We start from the raw sequence: 16,887 nt of genomic DNA, 5'->3' as shown, positions 1-16,887 counted from the left end.
GGGAAGAGGGCCAGGAATGACCAGGAGTGGGGGTGGGGTGCGTGGGGTGGGGGTAGGGAGTAGAGGGGTGGAGACTGGAGCGAGGGAGCTGCATGAGAAGCAGGTGTGAGCTCCTCCCACTTTACTGATGTGGGGGCGGAGGCACAGCCTGGCTGAGGACCTTGTCTCCAGGCCCCCCCCAACCCCCCCACCCCCAGCAGTGGCTGTGTTCAAATGGGCTTGATACCTGTTACAGCCATTTCCTTGGGGTACAAGAGCTTCAGGCTCCAAAAAGTTGTAAAGGAGAACGATGTGGAGGAGACGTTACACATCATTGCTTTTATTTCCAAGGTCTGTAGCTACCCTTGAGGTGGAGGGGTGGTGACAGGGACACGTCATACAAGTGGAGGAAACGGGGAGGACAAAAGATCTGACCCAGTGCTGAGGATGAGAAGTCCAGCAGCTCCGTGTCCCTGCTGCTGTGGATTTTTCTTTTGCTTTTTTAATGAAAATTCAATTCCCAACCGAAAACAGCTCCCAACATCCAACAGAGCAGAGAAAAACAGCACGGGCAGCCGCTCATTATGGGATTTTTAAAAGGTCACAAAGTTCCACTTTTCCTAGATTAAAATGGCAGCGCGCACGATCCCACAGCCCTGGCTATGAGCCAACAACACTGGTTTGGAACCCGAGTGGGATGAGTTTGGTTTCTTTCATTTAATTCAAAATTGATTCTCGCAGCTCCATAAAATGTATATTTATTCTCTGGTGCCTAGGTTCTAAAAGATTCTATTGCAATGAGTCAGAGCTCTGTTTCATTTTATTTTCATACTATTTCAGGGCATTTTCCTAAAAATCAGGACTGATTAGAAAGGTTCTCAAAATAAGGATTTTTTTTAAAAACGAATTGAAGTCTTAGTTGGTATACAATACTGTATTAGTTTCAGGGGCACAATATAGTTGACATTTATATCCCTCACAATGTGAAAAATAAGGGTTTGTAACCCCCCCTCCCCCGACTGTCAGAGATCATTACTGAAAATGCCTTCTCATTTCCCCTTGAAATTGGCATTTTTCTCGGCATTCATTGCAGACAGGGGAGACCATATGCTCCAACAAAGACTCCCTCGCTGGCTGGGCGCTGAGAGCATGTCTTCTCCTTTGTCTGGGGGGCTTTAGGAAAACCGTGCACTCCTTAGATCAGGCAATCATTCTGGGAGAGATGTATGGCTTAGGAAGTTGAGTCCTTACTGGTGAATAAATCTTAATCCGGTTTGTTGGCTAATTACGCTCACGGGAAGGTAGTTTGGCAGGGTCGCCTAGCAGGAAGGATTAAGCCCCCTGTCTCCCGTGGCACAGGGTTAAGCTCTGGGTTTGTAATGACTGAGTAATGAGACCTGCTCTCTGCGGACCCCTGGCATCCATCGATCAGGTTCCCCTTCTGCTGAGACAATGCTAGAAGTGGGCCCAGCAGTTAATTATGGGAAAGGTCAAAGGTCATGCAAAACCAACACAAATCTATATACTTTTTCATTCCTAACTGCACACAATAACCATGGCTCAGCCAGGGGGTGGGAAGGTTCTCGGCCTGCCCAACCTGTGATCCAAGATAACCATGGGGTTCGAGCTGCTTGCTGACCTCTCCCAGTGGCCCTTGCAGCTTCATGCCAGCACCCTTATGTTTATGCTGTTCCCTCTGCCTGGAGGGGTCTCCTTCACGGACACCGAGGTACTTCTGCGGACTGAGCCCCAGAATCACCTTCTCCCTGAATGTTTTGCTGGTCCCCTGGCAGACGTGACTTCTCCCCACCCTCTGGGCCTCACGGCCCCCTGAAAAGACACTGTCATTATTCACGCTTGCTAGGTACGCGTCCTTGGAGGCTGAGTTCCATGGGCAAGAACTGCATCCACTCAGTTTAAGCCTCAGAAGTGGCAGAGTATACGCAACCAAAGTCTGCTCAACACTGAAACGATGAATCATCTTGACCATGGCCTCTGCTGACTGACCCCCAGGGCATGTAGCTGGGATGCAGGCCGTCACATATGAGCACCCAGAGAAGATGGTCCCAACATCTTTATTTTACAGCAGGGGAAACCAAGGCTCAGAGATGTTATCCGCCCTGCACAAGGTCACACAGCTAATCCAAGTGGAACCACCTGACTTCAAAGTTAATGCCATCTCAGTCGGAAAGGGCCAGATATCATAGGATTCCATTTCTAGGAAGTCTCCAGAAAAGTCAAATCTATTGAGACAGAAAGTAGATCAGTGGTTTCCTAGGGCTGGGGGTTGGGGTGGCTGGAGAGTGATGGCTAAGGGGTGCAGGGCTTCTTTGGGGTAATGAAAAGGTCCTAAAACTGACTCTGGTGATGAATGCACAACTGTACACATATGCTAAAAGGCATTGAACTGTACGCTTTAAATGGATGAGTTGTTAGTATGTGAATTACATCGCAATAAAGCTGTTTAAAAAATATTTTTCGAGTTAACGCTGTGGGTGCCCTTCTCCACTGTGCTGGCTGGGTCTCTGGGCACTCTGCCTGGACGCAGAGAAAGCACAAGGATGCCCTCTGTGAACTGACCTCAAATGCCACCTGCCCAGTGTGGGCTCATGGTGGGCTCCCACACACCAGGCAGGATTTGCCTACCAAACCCAGACGACCAGTTGCTTATTCCCTCCCGCCCTCCCAAGCACCCTGAACCCTTCCCTGGGGGCTATTCCCAGGCTCTGGCATCAGATCTCCTGGACACTGAAGCAACCCAGTCAAGGGAAAGCTGACCCGGAAGTGAGGCGGGGCCTGCCAGCCCAGAGTTGGGGCCCCCACTACCCCCCCCAATTACAGGCATGGTCATTCTCCGGTCCCCTTAGTGAAAGGCATGGGACAAGCCGTAGACCCCCAAACTGCAGGTTCTAAGGGGCTACTCTGCAGACCCAATCTCCTGGGAACTCAGCAGAACCATCAGAAGCGTGTAGTTGCCTGAAAGCCTAAGCCAGCACTTGGAATGCGTTAGCTGGGATCCTAGAACTCCTCCCATGCACCCCCTGGATTTTATAAAGGGGTAACTGAGCCGCAAACAGGGACTGAGGAGCTAATCTTATCAGCAAGTCAGGGCTGACAGCACCTTGAGCCCAAGACTCCCTGCTCAGGCTTCCTCCTGTCACCTGACAGGCCGACGTGGGCTCTGGCGGCGGTGGGGCCGGAGCTGGCCTGGTGGTGTGATTTCCTTCTCTCCAAATGCACAGTGCAGCTTCTCCCCAACAGTAGCTGCAGTGGCAGCTCCCCACCAGGAGCTGTCTAATGGCAGGTGGCGTAGCCTTCACTATAGCCCAGGCAGGAGGGCCTTCCCCTCCCTCATCACAGAAATAGAAACAGAAGCTCAGGGAGCTTAGGGGACTTGCCTAAGATGACCCCGTGAGTAAGTGGCAAAGCCAGTTCTGGAACCCAGGCAGGGTGGTTCCAGACTGTACCCTGCTAACGCCAACACATCTCAGTGACCGGGGGATCCAGGGTCCACGGCTCTTGCTGAGGATCCAGCCACCTCCCCGCCTTCTTCCCTCCTTTCCCTAGGCTGGCCCCTCGCCTTAAGCCCAGACCCTGGCCACAAGGCGCTGCCGGCACGGAGGGGGAGAATGACCCAGACACATGTAGACACATCTCATGGAAGGACATCCAAGGACATCCTCACCTACCAACGCATCAGCCAGGCCCAAGTCTGCCTGCGGTGCTGCCCATGGGAAGGGATAGGCAGTCAACAGTCCAGCTGGGGCCCAGTTGCCACCCCCAGAGACTGAGCCAGCACTGGGTGGCACTGTGGTAAGGAGCCCCAAAGAAGGGGCTACCCACCATGGTGGTCCAAAGGGGCCTGGGGTCTCCTGGCCCCAACCCTGAACTTTGCAGTCAGCACACAAGGGCCCAAGAGGTCCACAGACCTGCCCAAGGTCACACAGGGCTGGCACTCAGGTCTCCATGGACCTATGTGCTTAGCTTTCCACCCCTCGATCTAAGGGCTAGGAGGACCAGACAGCAGGCTTGGCGGCCCCCGGGAGAGGGGAGCGCGTCTTGGAGACTTTCAAGGTAGTAGGATGGGATCAGCACCAGCAGCCATTATTACCCAGGCCAAAGGCCCAAGCTGGATGGCTGGGGTTTTAAACTCTCTCCTCCCAGGGGCTGCAGCCCTGGCCCATCTGGAGGACCCCCTCAGAGCCCCCTCCGAGACCCCCTGACCTTGCCCGCACACACAAGCCCTCGGCCCTCTTTGTCTCAAGGCCTTTGGGGAAGGCCGTCATCCATTTCAGTAGCATTCAAAGGCCAACAGCTCGCAGTTTATTTTCTTAGAAATAATGGTTTTTTTCTGGTTAGCATTCCTCAGATGGAAAAACAAATACAGCCACTGTAATGAGAAGCGGCCAAGAGGAGGCAAGAGAGCCTGGAGGAAGGGACAGAGAGGGGCCTACTGTCTGGGGAGCTTGGAAATATGGGGGGTGGGAGGTGGGGGCAGAGACCCTATAACCCTAGGAGAAGTGGGGATTTAGAGGAAAAAAGAGTTGAACAGAAAGGCACGGGAGCTGCCTTCGAGCACTCTGTCGTGTACCGCAAGGCGCTCCCTCCTCTAACCTCTGCTCCAACTTGCGTTCTGGGAGGCAGGTGCCACTGCTGCCACTGGGTGAGGAAGGAACCAGGCCTTGGGAAGGTGAAGCCACTTGTTGGATATACTAAGTCTGCAAAGGTGAAAACAGGCCTCTGATCCGTGCAACAGACACCTCCATGGACCGTCAGAGCTGGAAGCAACATCAGACACCCGCTGCTGCTCTGCGTTCCTAACTCGGCCGGATGATGCTTCTCCAGGAAGCCCTCCTTCATTTCTTCTTGGCAGTGATACTCGCTCTCTTCCTCACCTGCACTGCACCTGATCTGTGCGTCCATTGCAGCACTTTCCACACCCTGTACGATCGCATCTCTCCCGCTAAAGAGTAAGGTTAGGAAAGCACCAAGCACCAAGCGTGGCGCAGAGCAGGTGTTCAGCCAATACTCTTGACACTAAAGTGAATCAGGTCCAGCAGACACATTTTACAGATAAGCAAACTGAGGCTCAGGGAGGCGAACTTGCCTCCAAAGCTTAAATGCCAACAGTACGAGCCTTCCATTTTTCCTTCTAAAAACAGTCATGGGCTCCAAGAAGCCTAAACTCTGTGGCAGAGCTGGAGCTGGAACCCGTTGCAATCAAACACTGCCTAATTGCCAGCTGACAGCAGCTTGGAATTTTAAGTCACTTCCAATTTCTTCCTGCCCGCTGGACTTGAGCTCTTTCATCTCCAGCAGGGCACACGTTAGCATGCATAATTGCACGTTTTAAGACTTGAAGAATACCCCCCACCTGCCTACCTCCTACTGCCTTTCCTGACCTCCCAAAAAGCAGAATTTTACCTGGAGTTTCATTAAAGTGTGCAATAATAATGATGAAAATGATTTAATAAGGTCGTAGACATTATTCCCTAAGAAGGCCAATTGGTTTTAACTTTTTTTTTTTTCTGATGTTAGACGAAATGGATCGCTGAGGGTGTTATTAGGAGTTTTGTTAAAACACTTAATAGCATGCCCTGTAATCTACCTAACTCCAGTGACGGACAAGTAGGCCCCGGGGATATAAAATTCAGGAAGTGACTATTTACATTCATTACACACATGCTAATTTTGTGATCTCCCACGCCCATAAGGCTGTCATTTTTTCCCTTTTCACAAAAAGGGGAAAATAATAATATATATTTGATATACTGTGGCCGAAACAAAAATGTATTTCCCCCAAGAGTTTTAATTATAGCATTTTGGAAAAGGACCGAGTTGGGACTTGCAAGTGGAATAAACCACTTGAGTAAATGGTCTGAAAAATTAAGTACACATAGAAGGGGTGCTGTGCGGAAGGGGTGCTGTGCGCTGCTGGTTCAGACTAAACAGTGATTATCCAGAGGGTCTTAGTTATTTAAACAAGCCATTTGAGGGCATTTGCTCCTCGTTTGGGGCCTGGTCCTGATTATAAACTAGAGCTTTTAATTAAGATTAGTAAGACCCAATTCAAGCTATAATTTGGTCCTTTTCCTTAGCCAATGTCTATGAAAACAAAGCAATTAAGGTTAAATGAGTTGAGCATTTAAAGGGAATGAAATGCCCCCTCCTCACTCCTCTGGCCTGCCCCCTCCTCACCCCCAGGCTGCCCCCGGCAGAATTAGCACAAACAGACCCAACTAATTCAGACCAGGAGGCCAGTGCAGGGCTGGCCCTGGCAACTCCCTAAAGACTCATGCACAAGGGGTCTGGTGAGCTGGGCATGCGTAGGCTTAGCTAAATGAAGAGGGACAGGAGAAACAGACTATGCAAAGGCCCTGGGGTAGGAAGGAGCTGGTGAGTTTGAAGAACTGGAAGAAAGACAGTGATGGTGGTATGTGATTAGGGAGAGTAGGATAGAGAATGACAGCAGCTCAAAGTGGTGAGCTGAGTGCGGGGCTAAGCCCGAGGGATGTCATCTCTAAGTTATATGATGGGTGATGTACTTCCAGCCCCTCAGTCACAAGGCCTGGTTCAGAGGAGCTGGTGGCAGCAAGATGTGTGAACACAGGAGAGGGTTTCTGCTGCCCCCTCTAAGACTCCAGAGCTAAGGAACTCCTCCCACTTTGTTCAGAAAGGCTGTTGGGGGCCTGGTCTCCTGCTGGGACCCCATGGCTGACTGGGGTTGGAATCCAGGTCCTGTCACTTCTCAGCTGGGTGATCTGGCTAGAGGCTGACCTCCCTGGGCCCAGATTCCCCAACCTAACTCTGCCGCTGGTCCACACCAGATATCCTTGGGCTAGTCCCTTCCCTTCTCAGGCCTCAGTTTCCTCATCTGTAAAACTTTCAGAGTTTGAGACGCTCTGGGAGGCCTTTCCTAATATCCCCAGGATTGATAATAGTCACTCACTGTCCACTGACAATAGGTCTGGGCCCAGCCCTGAGTAAAGTCATATAGGTCATTGCAACCCAGTTGGGACAGGCGCTCTGAAGGAGGAATGCTCACAGGTGACAGACAGCTAACTGGTCTGGAGCATCAGGGATGGCTTCCTGGAGGAGGTTACCATTGGGACCCAACCATCCACGCTTTCACTCAACAGATGCCTTCCAAGCCCTATGCCGATCCTGAGATCCAGGGATCGGAGCTGAATAGATCACAGACCCTACCCATGAGGGGTCCACATTCCATGAGGAGACACAGGGAAACATACATGCAGGGTGCCATGGACCAAAACAGAGATGTGTATGGGTCTGGGGAGGGCAACAAACAGGGGTGGCCATCTGTAAAACATGGGGCCTGCCTGGGACACCTTTTAAAGTTCCTTCCAAGTGTGTACATCAATGAGTTCACTTCCTTCAAGTTGCCTCAGATTCTGTCACGGTGTGAATCCTCAAGAAGACACTGATTCAGCCTCAGCCTTGCTCAGAGCTTTCCCAACAGTCTAAGGCACCTCAGTCTGGCTACAGCAAGACCCCTGCCAGCGTTAAGCTGACCACACGGGCCCCAGGCTGCTCCTGGATATGGACTGGGTGCACAGGCGGAGGCCCAATCATCACATGCACTGGCCACACAGCAAGATGGCCTTGACAGTGTGGTCAAAACCCGTGCCCGGAATGGGGGTGGGTGTCTCCAGTGCTGGCTTTGCTGAAGGGTTTTCACAACCAGCAGGGGTTCCAAGGTGACACAGTTAAAGGCATAAGAGGCTCAGTCAGCCCACACAGGGCTTCCCACTTCCCACAAGCTGGGTCCATTGCCTGTGAACAACAACTAGGGAGACCGTGGGAGCCACATTCTCCAGGCATCTGTGCGGAGAACCCATCCTCTGTGCCCATCACAGTAACCAGCAAAGTCTACGAGGTCTTAGGACAGGGTGCTCATGTCCCCCTAAAACTCCAACCCCATGCCAGCCCAGGACCTGCAGACAAAGGGGCCCATGGAGGGAAAAACGGGTTTCATCCGAAGTGTTAGTGGCTGTCCGGAGGGTGTGGTGATGGATTACTGATGACTGATGTAGGGGAGGTGGCAGCGGATTTGCTATCCCTGGAGTAGGTTTCGTGGAACCAAGGAAAGATTTCTGCCACTTGTAATTTTCATTGCTCATTCTTGGTCCTCTGTGAATGGCGTACATGTCTGTAAGTCTCCATGGGGATATGTTTATATGCCTCGGATTTATCTGAATCGTCAATGAACCAGATAACCACATTTCCCAGCCATTTCAGATCCAGGGAGTTGATGGAAAAAGACAAAGCCACACCCACTTTCACACAAGGGACATTATGGTCGTCAATATTATCGCGATGTCATCAATAGCAATATGACGATCATTGTCAATGATGTCACCAATGCCACCGTCATTACTGTCATTGCCAGCATCACTGCCATTATCAACATCGCCGTCACCATCCATGCCGTCATCGTCACCATGGTAACAGCAGCTCATGCTTACATAGTGTGTCCTATGTGCCCGGCTGTGCTCAAACGCTGCGTATACACTGACTCATTTATTCCTCACACTATCTCTATGAAGTGGGTACTTCTATTATCTCTATTTTACAGACAAACACAAGTTCAGCAGCTTGTGCAAGCTACCCAGACAGTCTGTGAATCCTAGCAGTCTGCTCCCTGCTTTAACCATTGTGCTCAACTAGATAGATTCATTCCCTGTCCTCAGAACACGGGGCCGAGATAGCAATAGCCGCCTGCAGAAAAGCAGTGTGGAGGAATGGGCCCACCAAACCTGGGCTCTAGTCCCAACCCAGGAAGACCACTGCCCTCCCAGGCCTCCCTTTCCCCATCTGGAAACCAAGAAGCGAGCCTTTGGGGGATGTCCACGCTCCCTCAGGCCACCACTACATGTGGCCTGCCAGCCCCTCCAGCTTTCAAAGCCTCCAGAAGTCTCTGCATGGTGGTCCTAGGGAAGCCAGTGGAGGGATCTGAGCGCCCTTCGGTGAACACCACAGCAGGCTCCATCGATTCTGACTGATGATGTGGGGTGTCCCCAGGGATGAGAAAATCTCAGTGCAAGTTGGGCAGTATCCACTCAGATCCCCAGAACCCAGATCAGTACTCACGGAGGTCGGGGGATGGTGTGGTGGGGGGACCTGGAGCTCAGCCTCTGCGGGCGTCACATGGGCGGCAGGCAGTGGCCACCTACAGCGGCCACGGCACTCACTCTGGAGCGCGTGGCCAAACGGCGTCCTCCTCTTGGTTTCTGAGTTATTTTCCATACTGTTAATATGGCAACTCACCAGGTGCTGACTTACCACTCACACAACACTCACCTGGTCATTAAGACTTTCCACTGATAACATAATTTCAGCCCCTGCAGCTCAGCCCAGATGCTAAGCTCCTTGAGAGAGGGACAAGGTGGCCCCAGAATGATCACCTCTGAGGTATGCCGCACAGAGTGGTTTTTTTTCAAATGTCTTCGCCATTCATGTCATTTGAGCTTTAAGCCACTGTGGGAACAGGTGATGGTGACAATGCCATCATCTGTATTGTGAGTGAGTGCTGTTGCTGAGAGCCTTCCGTGTGCCAGGCAGGGTGGCTGGCAGGTCCCAGTACCCAGAACTGCATTCCATTTGATCCTCAGAATGAAGTGCAGTGGGGGGTATTTTGGCCCATACAACCAAAGGAGAAACAGGCTCAGGAGGGAAAGACTACCCAAACTTTCCCACCGGGGTGGTATCCCAGGGCCAGGCCTGTCCCCGCTGCCTTCTCTCATGAGACAGGGTCAAAACGACACCATGGCAAGAATAAGCCCTCACGGAGCCAGCACTCCACACTCCATGCTACCCTCATATCCCCTCTGCGGGCATCTTACAGGCACCTCATCTCATACGAACTCTAGTCAGGGCGAAAGAAAGCCAACCGAAACTAAACATTTTCTGCACACCTCTGCTTGTGCCAGGCCTGCCCCAGGAGCTGGGGACACGGGGACAAACATGACAGGAGCTCCCTGGGAGCCTGGGTTTGACAGCTTCAGTATGGTGGCCCAACACTGAGCCCATGGCAGACCCTCAATAAATGAACTCACAGTTTACTCTGGGAGCAAGACCTGTCCTTACAACGCAGACAGAAGTACTATGATGGAGGGTAGCGCAGGGGCTTCTGGGAGCAGAGTAGGTACTTCCTGCAGCCGTGCGTGTATTTGTGGGAGTGGGTGGAGGTATCCAGGAAGACCTCCCAGAGGAGGCAAATCTAAAGCATGATTAGGAAATAGCCAGAACACAAATGGTGGAAAAGGAGCTCCAGGCAGGAGGAAAACCTGAGCTGGGCTCAGAACTATGAAACGGCCTAGTGTATACACGTGTGTCCAGGGCCCAAGTGCTATTCAGTGTTTCAGGATGTGAGGGGCAGAGGATAGAACCAGGCTGGAGAGACAGGGAGGCCCCTGGCAGTTCCGGAAGCACAGTCACCAGCCTCTTCCTCTCACATCCTCACACCAAGGACATCAGGCCTCGTGAGCCAGCTAGTGGGACTCCCCACCTGGGCTCAACAGAGTAGAGGGCTAATGCTGGACTCTGAAGGATGTCAGGGAGCCAGGTAGAAGACAGAGCGTGGGCCCCCTGGGCAGGGGCCGGCAGGAGGGGAGCTAGGAGCTGGGCTAGGTCAGTGGCTTAAACTGCTGGAGACAGGGGTCACCCTCGGCCCTCCCTTGCCAGAGCACTGGGCCTGGATTGGGGCAGCAGAGGGTCAGAAAGCGGCCATACAGGGCCACACATGTGCCACTTGGAACCACCGAGCTAACCTCCCGGCCTTGCCAGCAGCCAGCCAGCCTGTGCCACCAGGCTTCTTACTGACATCTTGCTCTATCTGCCTCCAGCCTGGCTTCCTTCCAGAGGTCTGTGGGTAGGCGCCAGCTCCCCCTCAGGCTTCTGGGCCCCAAGCAAAGCCAGGATGTGGCCAAACCAGGCACACTCCAGGTCGAGGTCATCTGCCCAGCACTCAGCCTTAAGTAGATGCCCAACAAATGAGATGGATAAACAATGTCCGCATCCCAAGGAGGTGTCACTGCTCTCCTACGAAACTCCAGCTCCCATGAAGCATCATACAGAAGGAACAGGCACCCATCTTGTTCTCTTGTGTCGCTTTCCTAACACAAATCTCACACTTTGAAAAAGTAAGGGGCAGGGTTCAGGGAGAAGACAACGAGATGTTAGAGAGCCTTGGAGTGGAAATTAGGAGACCCGGGTTTGAGTACTGGCCATGCCACTGGGGTACCTGGGGCCCTTGCAGAAGATGCGTCTCCTCTTTGAGCCTCAGTTTTCATTTATAAAGTGGGGACAGGTGGGGAAGATCTGGATTGATGCTTCTCACCCGGGGCGCTTATCAGTCAGGTGCTAGGTGGTTCAAGGCCCCAGACCTGCAGTGTCAGAAGGCCCACACAGACTCTTCTGGAAAAATGCTCTCATAGGTTCTGTCTGGTTTGGAGGGACCTGGCTCCAAAGAGAGCCGAGGCTGCTCTTCTTTCTCTGACTTTCAGCCTGCCACGGGGCAGTTTCCAGGGCCAGATGGTCAAACCAACACCCCAGGTAGCAAGCCTGGAGAGACAGACCCCAGGTGGAGAGAAGGAAGGCTGGAGAGAAAGCACAAATCCAGGGGTCTCTGCCCAAGCTCTTGTACCTGAGCCAGCCCCACAAACGCCGTGGCTGGCTACTGAGCATGTCCTTTAGAAGCTGCAGGCCACACAGGGTGGTTTCAGATTTAAAGTTAGGGACCTTGAGAAAGTCACCCCAGGCCTTTATCCTACACAATCCAGTCAGGGACAGATGGACAAATATATCATTGAAAGCTTCATCTCAATTTCTTAAAAAAAACACACAAAAAGTTTCAAACCCGGGGAGAGTTAGGCACCCCATGACTCCACCCCCAGGGAAGCAATCCAGGCTCCCAGGAAGCCCACAGCCTCCCTCCCAAGGCGGAGAGAGGCCTGTGCTGTGGCACTCATGGCGGTCGGGGAGAAGGAGTAACTGGAGGCTTAGCCTCTGCCAGCTTTCCATGGGGTGGGCAGCCGCAGGGTCTGGCCAGGAGGCTGGGCTGGGCTCACCTTCACACTGCCTGCCTTCCCCCTTGTAGCCCGGCTTGCAGAGGCATTTGTAGGACTTGGGCGTGTTCTGGCAGATGGCATCAATGTGACAGTCATCCGTGCCCTCGGAGCACTCATCCACGTCGACTGCCCCTGTGGGGGTGGGAGTAGGGAAACACTGGTGAGGTGTGGCCTGGGAAGGAGGCAGCAAGGCTCAGGCAGGGAGCTCCTTCCGGCTCCCACCCTCTCATTGATCTCTGGTAATTAACAGTAACAGCTGTCAAATACAACTAAAATGCTGGGTCTCACGTTCTCACAACAACCCATTAAGTCCATCTATTATGCCCACTAAACAGATGAGGAAACTGAGGCTTTGGAGCACAGTGAGAAAAAGCCTCTTTCTGCGTGTCTTGCTCTCCCCACAAGCATTGATCACTCCAACCTCCCTCCACTCCCCTTATTCTAGAATTTAGAGCCAGAAGGATCCTTGAAGAAATTTAGACCCATCCCCTTTGGGTTACAGATGGGGAAACTGAGGCTTGCAGGGAGCAATGAGCAGAGGCCAAGCCAGGAGGCTCATGCAGGCGATCTGAACATGGGGCCCCACCCCTTCCCGAGGCTATGGAAATACAGGATCCTTCATGTGTCCTCCATGTCCCCAGCCTGGTGGGTCCCAGCAGTAGAGCCATACCCTCAACTGGGCTAACTGGCTCATGCATAGCTCTGATCTCTCCACCTTCTCTCCTAGGTGAGACAATGGTTCTCATATTCCAACTCCCAAGGTCAAGTTCATTGTAGGTTTTGAGGGCTCCTGGCACTCCCCACCTCACACTTCCAACATATATACACCTCCAGTCTGGAATAGCTGTGGGCAAAGCAATGCAAAATAGACTTGTGTATCTGTGCATACACCCCGATACACACACACACACACACACACACACACACACACACACACACACACAGCTCAGACAGGGAGAGGACCCTCGCAGCACAGGGTAGCAGAGCCTGAAGAATCTTAGCTATAAAACAGGTTACAGATGAGGAAACTGAGGCCCCGGGAATTCTGTTGTACATCAGTAGCTCGTTAGTGGCAGAGACTGGAGCGCAGGTCCAGAGCTCGTCTACATGCTGGGTTACTTCTAGCTACTGGTCGCTATGAGTGACAGACGTCCAGATGGATGGCAGACAGACAGAAGGACCCAGAAGAGCAGCACAGGGAACTGTCTGCAGCCACAGTCACCCCGGGGCAAGCCTGGGGATGTTCTGGAAAGCCCTCCTCTCTTCATGCCTTCCAGCCTCTCTCTAGAGTGGTCCTCAAGAATGTCCACTCTGAGTTTCTCCCCTGGCTGGCATCGCGGTGCTAAGTGTGCATAGGAGAGCCTCTCTGAGAACCGCTGCTCCTTCTGGGACTCCTCCTCTCGTGCCCTAGTCCCCCAAAGGAAGAGAGGCATCAAAAAAGAAACACAGAAGCACCTCCCTGAGGCACACGCATGCTTGCATGCCCACGTACCCACGCACACAAAGACAGCAGGTGACATCATTTTCAGGGTGGTTGTATCTGCTCAGGTCAGTGGACCACCTTCTACAGCTGTCCAAAGGAAGGTGGAGTGGGGGCCATGACAGAGGGACCCCTGTCAGGGGTGGCACAGCCTCAAAGGCAGGAAGACAGAGGCCGGAGAGGGCCTGTCTGCATCCTGCCAGTGGGGAGGACTGAGGCCACTTGGGAGACAAGACCAGCAGGGGAAATGGGCCACGGATCCGGCTCTTCCCACTTCCCAAGGGTCAGTGCACAGGAATGAGGGGAGGGAAACTGCCTAGGGCTTTGCGCCCCTTACGTCCCCTACCCCCAATCTCCCACCTAGGTAGGTGTCCTCATTAGGATGGAAATGAATGAATGTTAGCCCAAGCGCAGTGGAGGCAGCTTTCAAGACACCTTTTAAATATGTCTTTAGGTGGGGGCTGGGGAGAGGGCAGGTGAGTTGGAGGACAGGGAGAGAAGCCACAGGCCATTTGTGCCCGTGAGGCCCTCTGGCCGTGCTCCCTGGCCTGGGCTGGACACTTCCTCTGCAGGGCAGCCCAGCCCTCCCACCACAGGCTTGGGACTTTTGTTTGTCTCACAGCACAAGTCTTCCATAGGGTGGGGATTGTGGGTGGACACAGACACAGACACACAGGAGAGACAGAGAGGTGAAGAGAGGCACATACAGGACCCGTCAAGCAGGGCTGAAGGGCCCCAAAGCCTGGGAGAGGGAGACAGCCAGAGACGAGTGGTGCTATGGACAGCAGGGCCCAGCTTGGGTGGGGGGCGTGAAAACCCCACTCAGCTCCAACCGTGGAGTAGTTGACATGGCCTGGTATCCTCGCTCAGGGTGTGACTCCCAGGAATAGACTCCGATGGCCAAATACAGACTTCAGGGAGCCCAGTGCGGCAGCCAGGGGATGTCCAGAGAAAGCCACGGAGAACAGCAGGGGCAGGCAGGACCCTCCCCTGACCTCCCCCCCACCAGGGACAGAAAGGCAGGAGGAGAGACTGGACTTCAGCTCTGTGGGAGAGCCCCTTCCAGACAACCAGGAGAGCAGGAGGGGAAGGCGCAGGGGTGTGAGGCTCTCTGTGAAATCCCAGGGAGCCCCCATCTCGCCTCTCCTACCGCCTCTCAAGCCAGGCCAGATGCCTGGTGCCACCTTGATTGTCTCAGGCTTCCTTTCCTCTCCTGGACCTCCCCTCGGATCATGTCCCATGTCTGGTCTCCTCTCCCTGTGGTTGCCATCCATCTCCTTCCCTCTGGGACTGTTCATCTCCCCCCCCCCCCCAACACACACACCTGACTGTCTATCTGTCCATTGCTTTCCAGCCATCCCCATCCTTCTCTTTCCTCCTGTTTTGCTCCCTCCCCACTGGCTGCAACCCCAGTCCTCCTCTCTGCCGCTCTTCTCTGCCTTCCTGTCCTTTAGTCTGTCCCCCACCGTCCCCCACCGTCCCCCACTCTCCCTCTTTTGATCTGTCTTTCTTTCCTGCTGTCTGCCTGCCTCCTCCCTCCCTTGGTCTCTTCTCCCCGCTGGGTCTCCGGGTATCTTCTCTGCTCTTCATGCCTGTCTCTCTCTGGGTTTCTTCCTGTGTCCTTTTGTGTTCCCTCAGTGCCTCCTTTTCTGTCCATCTGTCCCTCTATCTACCACCCCTTTCTCTCTGTGTCCTTTCCCCTCGGTCACACCCTCTCTGTCTCTCCCCTCTGAGTCTTCTTCCACCAGAGCCCCTCTCTCCCCTGGGGGAGCGCCCGACCGATTCTGGGGTCTCCAGTCCCTCTCGCCCTTGGTGCAAACCGGCACCCCCGTCGGCCAGCAGTCGCGCTTTCTTTCTTCCTCCCGCCCTCGAACTCCTCCTTCCCCGGGGCCTCAGCCCACCCCGCCCCTGCTGCGGGCCTGTCCGGCTCCGAGAGTCCGGAGCCACCCGGGCTTCGGGGAGGGGGCGCCCCGCGCGGGTCCCAAAAGTTACTTTGCAAAGAGGCGGGGCAGGGCACAGAACGAGGGCTGCGGCCCTCCAGACGGCGAGGGGTTGGGGGGCAGCCCAGGACCCCTCGGCCACCACCCGGCACCCACTGCCCACAGCCTGCCGGGTCCGGGCTTACCTGGGAGCCCGCTGCCCCCCGCCAGCCGCCCGTGCGCGCCCAGGGCCAGCAGCACACACAAGTGCCAGCGCACGGCCGCTGCGCCCATGCTCGCTGCGCCCTGGTCGGGCCGGGAGTGGGGAGGAGCGGGGCACGGGGGTTCCCCCGACCGGCCGCTCGGTGAGCGCTCCTCACTGCTGGTTTCTCCACCACCGCGGGGGCTCCCAGCCACCGAGCCGGCACCGCTGACGAGCTGACAGCCGCGCGTTCATTGGCTCAAGGCCTTCGGGGCGGGGTGCAGCCAACCACCGCCAATGGACTCCCGCTGCCGGGCGTGGGGGGGGGGCTGGGGGAAAGGGGCGGGGCATGAGTGTCCGGGCCACCCCGCCTCGGGACGGACGGCAGGTGGGGGGTGGGGGCCGGGGTGGCTAGCTCGGCTGTGGGGTGCACTGTCTCCGTCAGGCTGAGGATTTCTCGGAAGCTGATGCCTCCCCCTGACCCCTTCTCCCCCACTAGGCCGCCCCTGGGGGGGAAGCACCCCCCACGCCCAGCATGCACACACACTCCCGTGAGGAGAGGGCCTGCCAACTGGCTCTCATAGGACGAGAAAGCATCCATTTGTAGTAAAAGAAACGCAAACGCGCGAAGCAGGATTGTACATTTATCCATTCGGTAAATGTTTAATGTTTATTGAGCACCTACTGTGTGCCACGTGCTGGCAATGCAGTGGCAAAGTAGCCAGACAGGAAAAAATCGTGAAGATCAGTTGAAACATTTACATTCAAAACACATGAAATTTTTACCACTCTCCGAAGGCCAGTGGTCCATAAGTGTGTTTGTTATAGGACAGCCGCAAAATCCACGTCTGGAAGAGAAATGGGGAAAGCTGGGTGTGGGACAATACAACGTTGCGGTCAGTCTGGCCGGCAGCCGGCGCAGCCCATCTGCGGGGGCGGAGGGGGGGACGCGGGGGCAGGCTGTGACCTGTCAGCAGTTTGATGCCCTGAGAATGGGACGCCCCGGGGCGCCCCAGTGACACACCAGGGCTGGGTAGTGGGTTGGGGGCAGAAGGAGCATCACCGCTGAGGTCGTTGGACCCAAGAACTGCTCTGGCCTGGCTTGGGTTCTACACCTGATGCCCCATGGCCTTTGGGGCCTGGATCAGAGACCCCCACCAGTGAGGCGTGCCTGGAAATAAATGGCCCCTCTCAGCCGGAGTCTGGACGCTTTAAGGG

The 16,887-nt window shown here is 54.5% G+C and overlaps 1 protein-coding gene across 4 annotated transcripts in view; it reads right to left on the bottom strand.

Moving 5' to 3' along the window:
* The window catches only part of SCUBE1 (signal peptide, CUB domain and EGF like domain containing 1), a 129,749-nt gene extending 113,898 nt beyond the window's left edge, over positions 1-15,851 (bottom strand). For 3 of the 4 annotated variants that reach the window (XM_081058358.1, XM_081058359.1, XM_081058360.1), the window contains exons 1-2: positions 15,674-15,851; positions 12,069-12,200 (exon numbers count right to left, since the gene is read on the bottom strand). In XM_081058358.1, coding sequence (XP_080914484.1) covers positions 12,069-12,200; positions 15,674-15,761 — 220 coding nt within the window. In that variant the 5' untranslated portion in view covers positions 15,762-15,851. The remainder of the gene's footprint in view (positions 1-12,068; positions 12,201-15,673) is intronic. The other variant, XM_081058357.1, reaches the window with a different exon arrangement.
* Between the last annotated feature and the right edge of the window lie 1,036 nt (positions 15,852-16,887).

The sequence above is a fragment of the Rhinolophus hipposideros genome (assembly GCF_964194185.1).
Source record: "Rhinolophus hipposideros genome assembly, chromosome: 9".
Taxonomy (NCBI): Eukaryota; Metazoa; Chordata; class Mammalia; order Chiroptera; family Rhinolophidae; genus Rhinolophus; species Rhinolophus hipposideros.
Note: the sequence above shows the minus strand (reverse complement) of the source record. Positions and strands in the feature narration are given on the sequence as shown.